The sequence below is a fragment of the Hippocampus comes genome, unplaced genomic scaffold (assembly GCF_001891065.2).
Source record: "Hippocampus comes isolate QL1 unplaced genomic scaffold, H_comes_QL1_v1.1 scaffold270, whole genome shotgun sequence".
NCBI classification, from domain to species: Eukaryota; Metazoa; Chordata; class Actinopteri; order Syngnathiformes; family Syngnathidae; genus Hippocampus; species Hippocampus comes.
In genome coordinates this window covers 251,885-264,146 of record NW_017805631.1, presented here as the reverse complement: position 1 = coordinate 264,146, position 12,262 = coordinate 251,885, and the positions used below count along the sequence as shown (strand labels likewise).

At 43.0% G+C, this 12,262-nt stretch overlaps 3 protein-coding genes across 3 annotated transcripts in view; 1 reads left to right on the top strand and 2 right to left on the bottom strand.

Annotated features, from left to right (window-relative positions):
• The window catches only part of LOC109522825 (snRNA-activating protein complex subunit 1-like), a 4,079-nt gene extending 1,896 nt beyond the window's left edge, over positions 1 to 2,183 (bottom strand). The window contains exon 1 of the mRNA XM_019881637.1: positions 1,369 to 2,183. Coding sequence (XP_019737196.1) covers positions 1,369 to 1,983 — 615 coding nt within the window. The 5' untranslated portion in view covers positions 1,984 to 2,183. The remainder of the gene's footprint in view (positions 1 to 1,368) is intronic.
• Positions 2,184 to 3,119: 936 nt separating this feature from the next.
• srp72 (signal recognition particle 72) lies at positions 3,120 to 11,048 on the bottom strand. Its single transcript, XM_019881636.1, has 19 exons — positions 10,931 to 11,048; positions 10,343 to 10,463; positions 9,963 to 10,083; positions 8,109 to 8,252; positions 7,908 to 8,019; positions 7,601 to 7,632; positions 7,399 to 7,523; positions 7,240 to 7,297; positions 6,916 to 7,047; positions 6,710 to 6,838; positions 6,548 to 6,620; positions 6,404 to 6,468; positions 6,204 to 6,299; positions 5,987 to 6,090; positions 5,343 to 5,420; positions 5,100 to 5,237; positions 4,553 to 4,590; positions 4,306 to 4,465; positions 3,120 to 4,019 (listed from the first exon to the last, which is right to left on the bottom strand). Exons 1-19 carry the CDS (start codon positions 11,028 to 11,030, stop codon positions 3,848 to 3,850), a joined length of 1,998 nt encoding a protein of 665 aa, XP_019737195.1. The 5' UTR covers positions 11,031 to 11,048; the 3' UTR covers positions 3,120 to 3,847.
• A 504-nt stretch (positions 11,049 to 11,552) lies between these two features.
• Positions 11,553 to 12,262, top strand: part of LOC109522826 (leptin receptor overlapping transcript like 1) — a 6,736-nt gene continuing 6,026 nt past the window's right edge. The window contains exon 1 of the mRNA XM_019881638.1: positions 11,553 to 11,755. Coding sequence (XP_019737197.1) covers positions 11,740 to 11,755 — 16 coding nt within the window. The 5' untranslated portion in view covers positions 11,553 to 11,739. The remainder of the gene's footprint in view (positions 11,756 to 12,262) is intronic.

Below are 12,262 nucleotides of genomic sequence, written 5' to 3'. Positions count from 1 at the left end.
ATATATATATATACACACACACACACACACATATAGGCCGCGGTGAGCGACTGGTTAACACGTCCCCCTCACAATGTAGAGATGCAGGGTTTGATTCCAGCTCCAGCCGAATTCCTGTGTGGAGTTCGCATGTTCTCCCCGTGCCTGCGTGGGTTTTCTCCGGGTACTCCGGTCTCCTCCCACATTCCAAAAATATAGACAGTATGTCGATTGAACACTCAATTGTCCCTAGGTGTGAGTGTGAGTCTGGGCGCGAATGTTTGTTGTTTGTCTCTGTGTGCTGTGCTGCGATTGACTGGCAACCAGTTCAGGGTGTACTGCTGCCTACTGGCCAAAGACATCTGGGATAGGCTTCAGTATGCCCGTGACCCTCGTGAGGATAAACGGATTAGAAAATGTCAATATCTAAATGTAGATCTCTCTCTCGAGATCTATAGCTATATCTCTCTCGCTATATATATATATATATATATATATATATATATCTTTTTTTTTTTCTTCTCCTTTCGGCACATCCCTATTCAGCAGGCAGGCAAAGAGAAGGTGTTTAATGTAGGCGGCGAGTACAAAGCCAAAAGCGTAAGAAAGAAGCGAGAATTAGAGGGCCAGAGACCCCACTGAAAAAATGGCACAAAAGAACAGGTGTGCGGCGGATTCAGGTTTCAGGAGGAATAACAGAAATGTTGACAAAGGGGCCGCCTGTTCTCGCACGCAGTGTTGTTTTGCTGGAAACTCCGTGCAGTGGATTACAGCTAAAGGCAAAGTCTTTTTCACACAATTAAAGAGTTAATTTGTTTCCTTTTGTGAAGCCGAAATGGAGCAAAGACATCCTTTGTAGTGCAATAATTTCAATAATTACAAAGGAATTGATACCTCAGGGGGTCGAGACTCCATTGGGGTGAACCAACGACAGTTTGAAGACTGCCCCCCAGCGGCTGGGTTATTTATATATATATATATATATATATGCACACACTGTATATTTATTATGTGGGGTACTGGTGGAGCGCAAGATGAAAAACAATGTCATTAAGTTTTGTGTACAGCTGAGGTTCGCTTTCCTGTTCTTTAAAAACATTTTCATTTTAATTTATTTCATGAATGAAAATTGTTTTCCAATTTTAGGTTAAGTTGTTTTCCTTTTCTTCAACTATAATAAGCTTGCTTCCTACTCTTTGAAAATGGAAATCGTGCCCAATTATCTAATTTAAGGCCACTATTTTTCTTCATCTAGCTTTATCTTGTGTCTTTTTTTTCCTGTCAAGGAAACAAATTAAAATGAATTCAAACGCTGGCTTTAGCACTAGCTTTCCACCGGAGTTTTGCACTCTACGTCTCGGCCACCGTAGTAGAAGTAGCCGTACGGACCTCCACCAGCTGGTTCTTGATCTTTTGGTAGTGGTTCTGGACGTTGGCGACCTCCTCCAGGTAGTCCTCGGTTAGCAGCTCCTGCACCGCGGTGACCCGAGCCAGCATTCCGGCGCACACCCTCTGCTCTTTGGCTTTCTTCGGCCGCTGGAAAACGAGCAAATGCGGCATGGCCGTGTAGTCCATCGCCTTGACGGAAACCAGCTTCCGGTAGACGTAAATCACGTCCAGGTGTCTGCAGACGATGGAGTCCCGTAAGAACTTCTGCACGTCGTCCCAGTCTCCGAGAGCCAGGCGGATCCTCACCGGTGGGGTGGCGAGCTGCGTGTGGTAGAAGGCGTACATCAAGTACAGACCGCCGACCCGCACCTGGTAGCAGTAAGGCGGCAGGAAGTACTTGACGGCCGTGGCCATGACCACGCGGCAGAAGCGCCTCATCTCGCTCATGCTGGGGATGCCCAGGAAGACGTCCGAGAAGCGGGCGTCCCTCCACAGGGCCGTGAAGCGCTCCAAGCGGACCGAGTCGATCTGCTGGAAGCGGCCGAGGAGAGTTTCCACGTCCTCCGTGAGAGGCTCGTAGAAGTTGTCGGCGTATTTGGGAGGCATGCGAGGCATCCTGGACCAAATAGTGTGTCGATGTGTGTCCAAGCGAGGCGTTCCGATGACTTTTATGCAATTCGGAAATGGCCCAAGTAGGACTAACCCAATCGATTTTAACCGATTAAAATGCACATGAAGTTCTTAGCCAGGGGTAGGGAACTCTGATTCCTCGAGAGCCGGGTCTTGCCTGTTTTGGATCTCTCTCTCTCGCTCTCGCTCTCGCTCGCTCTCTCTCTCTCTCTCTCTCTCTCTCTCTCTCGCTCTCGACTTCAACACACCTGATTCAAATGATCAGCTCATCAGCAAGCTCTGTAGAAGCCCTGAAACGACCATGAACAATTGAATCAGGTGTGTTGGAGTAGGGAGAAATCTAAAACAGGCAGGATATGGCTCTCAAGGAACTGGAGTTCACAACTCGTTTGGGACAACCTGAAAAAAAATATCCAAAGAAACTAAAGATCTATCTAGATCAGGGGTAGGGAACTCCGGTTCCTCGAGAGCCATATGCTGTCTGTTTTAGATCCCACCCTACTCCAACACACCTGATTCAAATCATCAGCTCATCAGCAAGCCCTGTAGAGGCCTGAAACAATCATGAACAGTTGAATCATGTGTGTGGAGTAGGGAGGGATCTAAAACAGGCAGGAAATGGCTCTCGAGGAACCGGAGTTCCCTACCCCTGATCTAGATAGATAGTTATATCTATCTCTATAGATAGTTCTATCTATCTCGATATATAAATGTATATGGGCAGCCTGGTGGGCGACTGGTTAGCTCATCGGCCCCACAGTGCAAAGGTACAGGGTACGATTCCGGCTGCGCCTTCCTGTGTGGAGTTTGCATGTTCCGCCCGTGCTTGGTGGGTTTCCTTGGGTACCCCCCCCCCGCCCCCCCAAAAAAAAACATGCGAGGCAGGTTAATGGAACACTCTAAATTGCACGAAGGTGTGAGAGTGGATGGTTGTTTGTCTGTGCGCGCGCCATGCGATTGGCTGGCAACCAGTTCGGATTGTACCCCTGCCTTCTGCCTGAAGACAACTTGGATAGGTCGGAAATTGTGTGTGTATACTGTAATATATATATATAGATAGATAATCTATATACAGATATATCTATAGATAGATAGATAGATAAAATTACCAGAACAGTTTATCTGAGAGAAGTCCTTTATTTTCCTGATAATTTTTCATATTTGAGAGGAAAAAAATTATACCCTCAATATTAGTCATAATATGTAATAATATATGGAACCTGTATTTCTGCATGACAGCAAATCCTTGTGTATGAGATCAACACAGTTGGGCTGCGCAACAAAGTAATTATGATGTTAAATTGTTAAGCTGTGTCGACGTATCAAAAATTGATCTGAATTTGAGCATTTTCCCGCCACCGCCATCAGTCAGCAAATACCGCATTATTGTTTCTAAGATTGTCCTGAGGAATTATAGACGATGACCTTTTAAATGCTATCCTAATTATTCTGAATGCTCTCCTTAAATTTGTCCCAATTATCAGTTATCGGCACTTTGAAGTAGTTGAAGGCAGTGACGGGGTTTTAAAAAAAACTATTGCCAGAAACACAATCCTAGTACAGTTCATTTTGTACTTTTTAATTAAAATGTGTTTCATTTTTTGAACACAACAAATATGTCTTGCAACGTCAGAAACTCCCAAGACAAAACAATAAAAGGAACGCTCAAGGAGACGTACACTTTCATTTCTTCAGAACCGTCTTTTAGAGTCTTTTGTGCCGTGTCCTGTATGTTAAAAGTAAGACAAAAAGTGGAAGGAAGTTGGAGGTTTTGTCTGTAAATTAAAACGAAAAAGCAGGACCCAAGAATGGGGAGGGATATGAACTGAATGGTCCTTTTCTTCCAAGGCTACCATCCTCCTTTACCGCTCTTTTTCTTCTTCTGTGGTGCCTTCTTGCGCGTGGCCCCAGCGGACGCAGGTTTCTGCTGTCGCGGAGGGACTACGTTGGTGGGGGCCGAGCTGGATGCCGATCCCGGTCGAGGGGACGTCGGTGGGCTGCTGACGGTCTTGCTGGCATCCCTGGCACAGGGGGAGGAAGACAACCAAAGTATGCTCATTAATTCACTACAATCAAGACCATAAATAGTGGGATGTGGACAGAATTCTTATCTCATTAGTTTTGAAATGAAACCAACAAGATGTGCTTCAACTGCATTTTTTTGGGTCATTTTTTTTCTTCTTGGAGTGGTTCGTGCGATGGCAGTAATATTCACTCCAGCCATACAAGCTTCAGAGCAGAGATTTTGCTGTGATTTTTTTTCCTCTTTGTAATGGGGCTAATTCAATTAATGTTTCAGTTACTCACAGCTCTGACGAGGCCCCTGCCGTGGCCCCCTGCGTGCCTTTCCCGATCTGCTCCTTCTTCTTCCCCTTCTTCTTGCCGCGGTAATAGGAGCGTTCCCTCATAGGCAGCCATCTCTCTGGGTCAGGGGTGGCTTTGGGGTCACAGTTCTTCGGTAGTTTACCTGGAGGGGGGGAAGAGAAGGAAGAGGCGGACACTTAGGACCTCCAGTCAGGCCAAATCGGTTGATCAACCAGTGATCAAAACCTACCCTTCTTTTTCTTTTTCTTCTTTTTAATATCACCTTGTCTGGAAAAAGACAAAAAAGGTACCCATAAATTATGAATTCAACTTTATTGATGTTGTCAATTCTAAACAGAAGTTGTCTAAAGACACTTTACATATGGAGCAACTCAGGAAGAATTTTTTTTTAAATCATCGATATGTAGTTGTATTCAACGACTTTCAAGCTATTTCCCCCCCAAAATCTAATTTCAAAGTGTCAAAAGATTCCACAAGCTGGCAAAGACTTTACTAATAGTCAAGTACTAATTGGTGTCAAGTTAAAGTGATATACCATCGCGTCTGTAATAGAACCTTTGTATGTTTGTCGGTGAAGCCTAGGTTGTTAGAAATTATGGAGTCTTCACACCACATGTACCATTTTGCTCAGCATTTGGTAAGCCATTTATGTTTAAGGTTAATATAAGACGGGCTTACAATAAAGTGATCTGGGATGACATTTAAAACCAGCACGTAAAAAAAAAAAAAAAAAAAATCGAATCAAGGCAATTAAAGGGATAAGAATAAAGTGTTACCCTTCTTCTTTAGGAAGATTTTCTCCTGCCACTTTGGCTGCCTTTTTCCTGACGTACGTGGCTCCGTGCGAGTTCTCCAGCTCGTCAACGTCCACCTTGAAGGACATGGTGTCCGCTGAAGGGAGGTGCTTGCTCAGGCTGGAAGGGAACGTTGAGGAAAATGCAAAAGCTTTCAAACTTCGACTTGTAAGACATGCTCGAGAAACTAAGAGAGAAAATGTGATTTGCTTTTAAAAAGGATGCGATTTGGCTTTGTCCGTGTCCACCAGAGAGTAGGCGGAGATGAGTTGCGCCAGTGTGTGAATGTCCTTCGGGTTTTGCCTGTTTGAAGAAAGAACATTTTATGAACATATGTAACCCAAGATAAAAATCCGTCTGTTGTGTGTCAAATTTTTTTAAAACTTTGTTTTCAGTTAGTTGTGGTAATGAATTTTGCATTGCATGCTTACAATTCACAAGATACCATGACTCATCTCAGACCTTGTTGGACGTAACACTGTCATATCTAAGAAAGTACCATATTTATGGCTCATGTTGACGCCACAATTGGTGTTACAAACAGAAATTGTTAAAAATCAAATGATGAGCTATGTTTACTGACAGAGACTCCTGCCAAGAGTAAAACTACAAATGTAATGTATTGTAGGGGCACAAAATGGACTCATTTGGCACATTTGATTGCCACAATATAACTGAGTGTTGGCGTTACACAGCTGTAAATAGCAATTGAAGTTCAAGTATATAGTTTATCATGTCTAAAATATGGTAAAACCTTTCCACTGAACCTTAAAGTAGTCACGATCCAATACGGATTTAGAGCTGACGGGGTACCTTTTCGTAAAACATGCCTGAAAGCCAGTGTTTTTCCCCACATTGAGTCAACTTACTTCCACAGCTGCTCCAGATCACTAATGGCTTCCTTTTTACGCCCATACTTCAGTTTGAAATTGGCAGCTTCTCGCACCAGAGCCAAGTGCGCCGTGGATCCTGGCTGTGGAGTATGAACAGGAGGACAGAGTGACGGGTAAACATTCAATATTACAGTCACCAAATGACACTCCTTTTCTGCAGCTGAGGAATTAAACCAAGTGACAAGAAACAAACCTGTTCGGACTGGTAGTGCTGAATAGCTTGTCGAAAAACATCAATTGCGCCATCGATGTCTTCTTCGTGCGAGTACATGGACACCAGAGCAGACACCTAAGGCGTCAATAGCACGGTTTAGTTCAGGTGGACATTTTGGCACCTTCGTCAATCGAGCCTTGGTAGAATGCAAAAGTGACAATTCAACAATGCGCTCTTACCATGCCCGCTTTATGCTTGAACTCTTCAATTGACCTGAGGACATCGCAGGCTTTTGTGACATGACCTGTGGATGCCAAATAAATCAATTTTAAAAAATGGACCAGTGCACACTGATGACAAACTGACAAGATAAATGCTCATACCTTGAGCTAAATAGAGCTGTGCCATTGTCAGTTTGATGCCTGACGCGCTTTCCGGATGCTGATCTGAAAATTGCTGAAGGTAGTGGGGGTGTGGGGGTGACACAAGTTAGCTCCACGTGTGTCATAGAAGCCAGTTTGGCCGTGACGCGAGAGCTATCCTACCTGGAGCAACTCGACCGCTTTGCTGTGCTGCTTCTCCCTGCACAGTTGAGCCACCTGGATTAGGACAGGTCGCGGGTGACCCGGGTTCTGAGTTTGAAGACCAGAGGACAGCTTTCTGCACTGGTCGGCCTGTTCAATTGCAAAAACAGAAATGATGAATGCTTCAAAGCATATCAGAGGTCCAATTGGGGGTTCTCTGAAATCACCTGGTTAGTGTACATGGCCAGCAGGGCTTTGTTGAATTCGATGGTCCGTAGCTGCTTTTTGGCCAGTTTGTATTCGACCCCTTCTGTGTTTGTCAGCTTCACTTTCTTCTTGGAGTCAAACACGTTTTGGTCCTGTGGAAAAGTCGAAGAGTACTTTCATGAGTGGGAAGGCCGCCGCTTTGAATTCTTGTCTTTCTTATTATTTCAATGAATGAAGAGTACGATAAATTAGAAAGCCCTTTCATTGCTATTTGCAGTTTTCATAATGTCTGCCTTTCTGTGACCTTCAAAAATCAAACTTCATAGGCTTGCAAATTGGCCCACCTTATTTATTGTAATGATGTTGTTGGCTGTCACAGCCAGCAGGCCCACATCTGAAGGCCTAAAGCAAGAAAAAGAATCAGTGTTTCATGGACAAAAAAAAAAAGAAAAGAAACACAAGCTTACGCCATCTGCTTGTAAATGAAAGGAAATTCATCTTACTTGAGTTTAATGACCTGATTGTAGAGCTGGAGCGCCTCGTCTGTCCGACCTTGCAACTGCATCACATACGCCATCTGAGAATGGATGACGGCCAGCTCCGACTCAATGTCCTCCTCGGTTATGTCCTGCAGGAGAGGACAATGGATTTCTGCACCGCTACAAGTCATGCTGGCTAGTTTGTGAATCAGATATACAAACTTACCGAATCTTCAGCCAATGACAGCCGGCAAAGCTCTGAAACACAAGAAAATTAAAACCAGTTTATAGATTCCAACCACGCTCACATTAGTGTTCCATAAGACATCATGAGATTCTGGTGTGGAAAATTTTCTAATTTCAATAATCAAGATGGAAAGATTTTAATTCAGATTGCTCTATGCACTGTTTATGAGATTTTTTGGGGAGTGGTGTGGCACGGGATTTCTGGGATGTAAAATATGAGCCATGGCTCATAAAAAGGTTGGGGAAAAAATGGATTAGAGTGGACTGGGAATGGGACGAGGTCTGACCTTCAGCTTGTTGAAGCTTATTAAACGCTTCAGTCAGCTGATCCTGGCCAATCAGCATGCAGGAGGCATTGTAGCACAGCTCGTACGTTGACTCGGGAAGGCCTAAATCTTCCTGCAACATGAAGGGGGGCAAAAGGTGTGGTTTTCAGAGATCCCAAATGAAATCACAGGAGTGGCTTCGTTCATTGAAGCAACACTTGCCAACGGCGCCTTCTCCCACTGGCTCATGGCAGCCATAACAGCCGCGAGGTTGGTCTTGCGCTCCTCTTCATACTCGTCCTGGGAGTTCCTGATCAGATCCGTGTAGACTGACTTGCACTCGTCGTAGCGCTCTAGTCTGTACAACTGCACAAAGACAAAAGAATAATAATTTAAAAATTCAGAATGCATTGGTGATCATAACCACATAACAGCACCTGAATGCTCAGCACTGTATGACCCTTTTCATGATAGTTTAAGGCATAGAAAAAAAAATAGTGTGTTTCCGGTAACATGAAATTTCAGCATAGGGTCGGTAGGTCGGACAAAGTTTTTTTTTTTAATCTTAATTTTAAGCAAAGGCGGCGAGAGAGTTGGGTACCCGGCGGCTGGGTGTTACAGCCATCTCGTTACCTCTGCGTCCTGCGTTCTAGACGCATAATTTTCCCACAGGACGCACAGTTCCAAATAATGTGCGTTTTTGGGACGCAAGGAAATTTCTCAGTCAAAACAAAAAAAAAAAAAAAAACTACGGCAAGCCTGAGGATTGCACAGTAACAATAGTTACTGGTAGCGTGTCGTGTCCGTGGCGTCATTTTAACGGTACCAAAAAATAGTTTAACCATTAAAGTCACCGCACATGACTTGACTGTGTGATCAACGTGATTTCACTGTGCCTCTTTGTGTGTTTGTGGTGTGGTGTGTGAGTGTCTTTCTTCTAATTTACTTTCGTTTTGTTTTCAGTGATGGGGGGGACACAACAGATAACGTTATGTGCGCATGCAGGTTGCTATTTTAGTCCGCACACTGAGGAATCGCGCGGATGAAAGTTTGAGATGGCGGCGAAAAAAACTCACAAAGGTCTACTAATTACGACATTTAAGAAATGGGAATGCCAGTCTGATTTTTCGTATGAATCGTCCATTGGGCGTATCACTAAACTCACCTGGGATGTATGCACAGAACACGAGAGCGAGATACAACGAGAGGCACGATTACGAGGCAAGTTGGTCATTAGATTTATAGGCTAATCGCTATGAAAAATATTATGAAACAGTATTGGTTATTCTATAATTTACTGGTTGTAGCATGGTACCTTTATGAATAAAACATTCGTCACAAGGTGTAGTAATGCTAATGTTAACTGTTGGTAGAACTAATGATGACGTGTGTTAAATTTGAAGGTTGTTTGAAAAAAAATGCCGACCGTAAAGTTTTTTTTCGAGGTAGAAATTCTCGGTCGGCCGGGTTACCGGAAACACACTACTTTTTTTTCTACGCCTAATACATTTATCGCGCTGCAATCACCTTCGGCTAATTGCTTGTCTGCCAGGCAATACTTTTACTCTATTTTACCTCGATTCTACAGTAGTTAATTAGATATTGTTGTCCGTGTTTTGTTATATTATTTTTGTCATTTTATGTTCAATGTTCTGTAAAGTGCTTTGTTACAGCAGCAACTGTTGTAAAAGTGCTACATAAATAAAGATGTATGTCTATGACAGGTAAGAACATAAAAATATTACTTAAAACATTTCCTGTAATTTTCATAAAGGTTTTCAGGTGGTCTCATTTGGAGCTGCCTTACCATTTTATTTCACTAAAAAAAGGTCCAAAGTAACAAATTCTACTTGAAATTTCATCCACATTTGCTTGAAATTCAGTCATATTGGCGCACATTAAACATTCAGAAACAGAACATTTGGCACTCTAAAAACCTACTTTATCAGCATCACATCAACTGAGATGTAACTGGGAGTATTTGATGGGTGATGGACACCTCTATTCAAATAAGTTTCTATACCTATACAAAATAAAACCAGATGGATTTTTAAATAGCAAATCGACAAGCCTCACCACTTGACCATAGAGCTCCTTAAGCTTGTCCGTCTGCGCGGGAGCACTTTCGATGGTCTTCAGAGAGCTCTCCACTCTGTTCAAACGGTACTCGCAATATGCTTTCTCAAACACGAGCTCGCTGGAGGAAGATAAGATAAGAAAACCTTTAATAGTCTCACAATGGAGAAATTCCCACTTCACAGCAGCAAGAGAAGCACACATGGGAAGTTTCAAACCATGGTGCATGGTAAACCACTGCATGGTCAAAGTGACACAATTGTAATCAGGCCTCCTCCAAATACAGATAAACATTTCATCGGTATTGGGTATCCATCTGCCAATGAGAGTGCAGCATAAATGCACAGATGTGACCGCCTTCCCATGAGATCATGATTTACCTGCCGATGATCTTGTTGTGTGTGTTCATGACATTTAAAGCCTCCTTGAAGGTGCCATTCTGGATAAGGCACACGATTTTACAGTGAAGGGCTGTTACATCTTCCCTGTTTGCTTGCAAAACTGTGGCAAAAGGAGGAGAAAAAAATACAAATCTTATAAGCGCTCAACACAATTAAACCTAATTATCACAGAAACAAAGGACACTCACATTTTCGAGAGAATTAGAATGGTAATGTATTATTTATGTTAAAAAATGAACACTAAAATGAATCTACTGTCATGAAATAGACACGTCACAATCCACGAGAAGGCGGTGCAACATTAACACCACAGCCTTACATAATACACAGGGAACTTATAATACAACTTAATTATTGAAAAATATAGACACACATATATAAGGGCACATAAAAGCAAAAACGAACGAAAAGTGACATCTGGCTGATTTAGGGCCCGTAGCATAGCCACATGCTAACAGCTGCCAGGGGAGTTAAACGTAGCTTAGCCACGGAGCATCGCTGACAAGTTAGCACACACTCAAGACATAAGTCGACAACATGTTCTTCGCTCGCGGCAAGGCCACCTACTTTTTGTAAGTGCTTTCAAGGCTCTCGTGTAATCTCCATTCTGTCCGCACCGGTTCACTTCGGTCCACAGCGCGGCCGTGGGTGGCCCCCCGCTCGCCATCTTTGATGAGTGGAACTACTGAGCAACAGTGGGAAGTAGAAACATGTACATCCGGATTAACACCAAACGAGTTGAAACTTTCGGTCAACCAATATTTTCATATTTGATTATATCATAATTGTTGTAAATAAATTCCATACTCGCCAACACGTTGCTGTAGAAGTTTTATGATGAACATGTCAACAAAGTCCTTGTTTTTTTTTTTTTTTTTTGCCAGAATACCATCCCTAGGTTGTCGACATAACACGAATATGTATGTTATTACTGATTTTCGGGATTCTGTATGTAAGTATTTTGTCAATTACTGTAGTACAGTTGCATTTTAAAATGTGATTTTGTTTTTATTTTTTAAAGGACAGCCTTGCGATGCTCATGTACACATGTCAAGAGCGGGTTAAGAGCACAAAAGTTCTCATCAAAACAACGACGTATTCCTAACTGGCTGCAGACTTTAACAACGCACAATCAAATCCCTCGATAAAGGCCATTTTCATATAGTAATATGTAAAATAAACACCACCGTGACTTTTTTTTTTGACTCATCGAGAGCAATCGAATAGTTTATTTTATTCCGACACTCGTGCTAGTCTTTGAAAGCATCTCGGTCGACACCGAAATGCTCCAGGTTCCGACGCAGTCTGCAGCGGATGCGAGGAGGAGCTGTTGTCATCTGGCCCGGCTGTAGTGTGACGATCCTTTGTCCAGGGAGATGGCGGGGATTAAAGGTACAGAAAATTACGTCTTTATCCTTGACAAAGCTACAAATGGGGAAGAAAAAAAACTGCATCCAATGTGTTAGCTTGACGCAAGCCTTACGTACGCGTTTGGCATTTTCTAAGATAGCTAATGGAAAAGTATCACCACAAGGCCGACAATAGTCATTAGCTCTATCTCAAAATAAAACACTGTCGTGTCTGGCAGCACAGTCATTTTCCAATCAATGAATCAGCTTGTGTGTTGTAACTCTTAAAGGCATTGACCTCATGTGACGTTGTCGCCTTTTTGGAGGCGAGTATTACGTTTAGCAATCGCTAGTAGGCTAAGGCTAACCAAAGCGAAAGTTGGGCGATTACGTGCCAATTAGGTGACAACAATATGTGGAATAAAACAGAAAAAATGGCGGCTTTGTATATGTTAAAACGCCTTGGTAGCATTGTTTGGCTTATTATTGTCAAACCAGCTGATTAGTCACATGATATGTGGCTTGGGGCTCTGCTTCTTGTCGGGGGGCG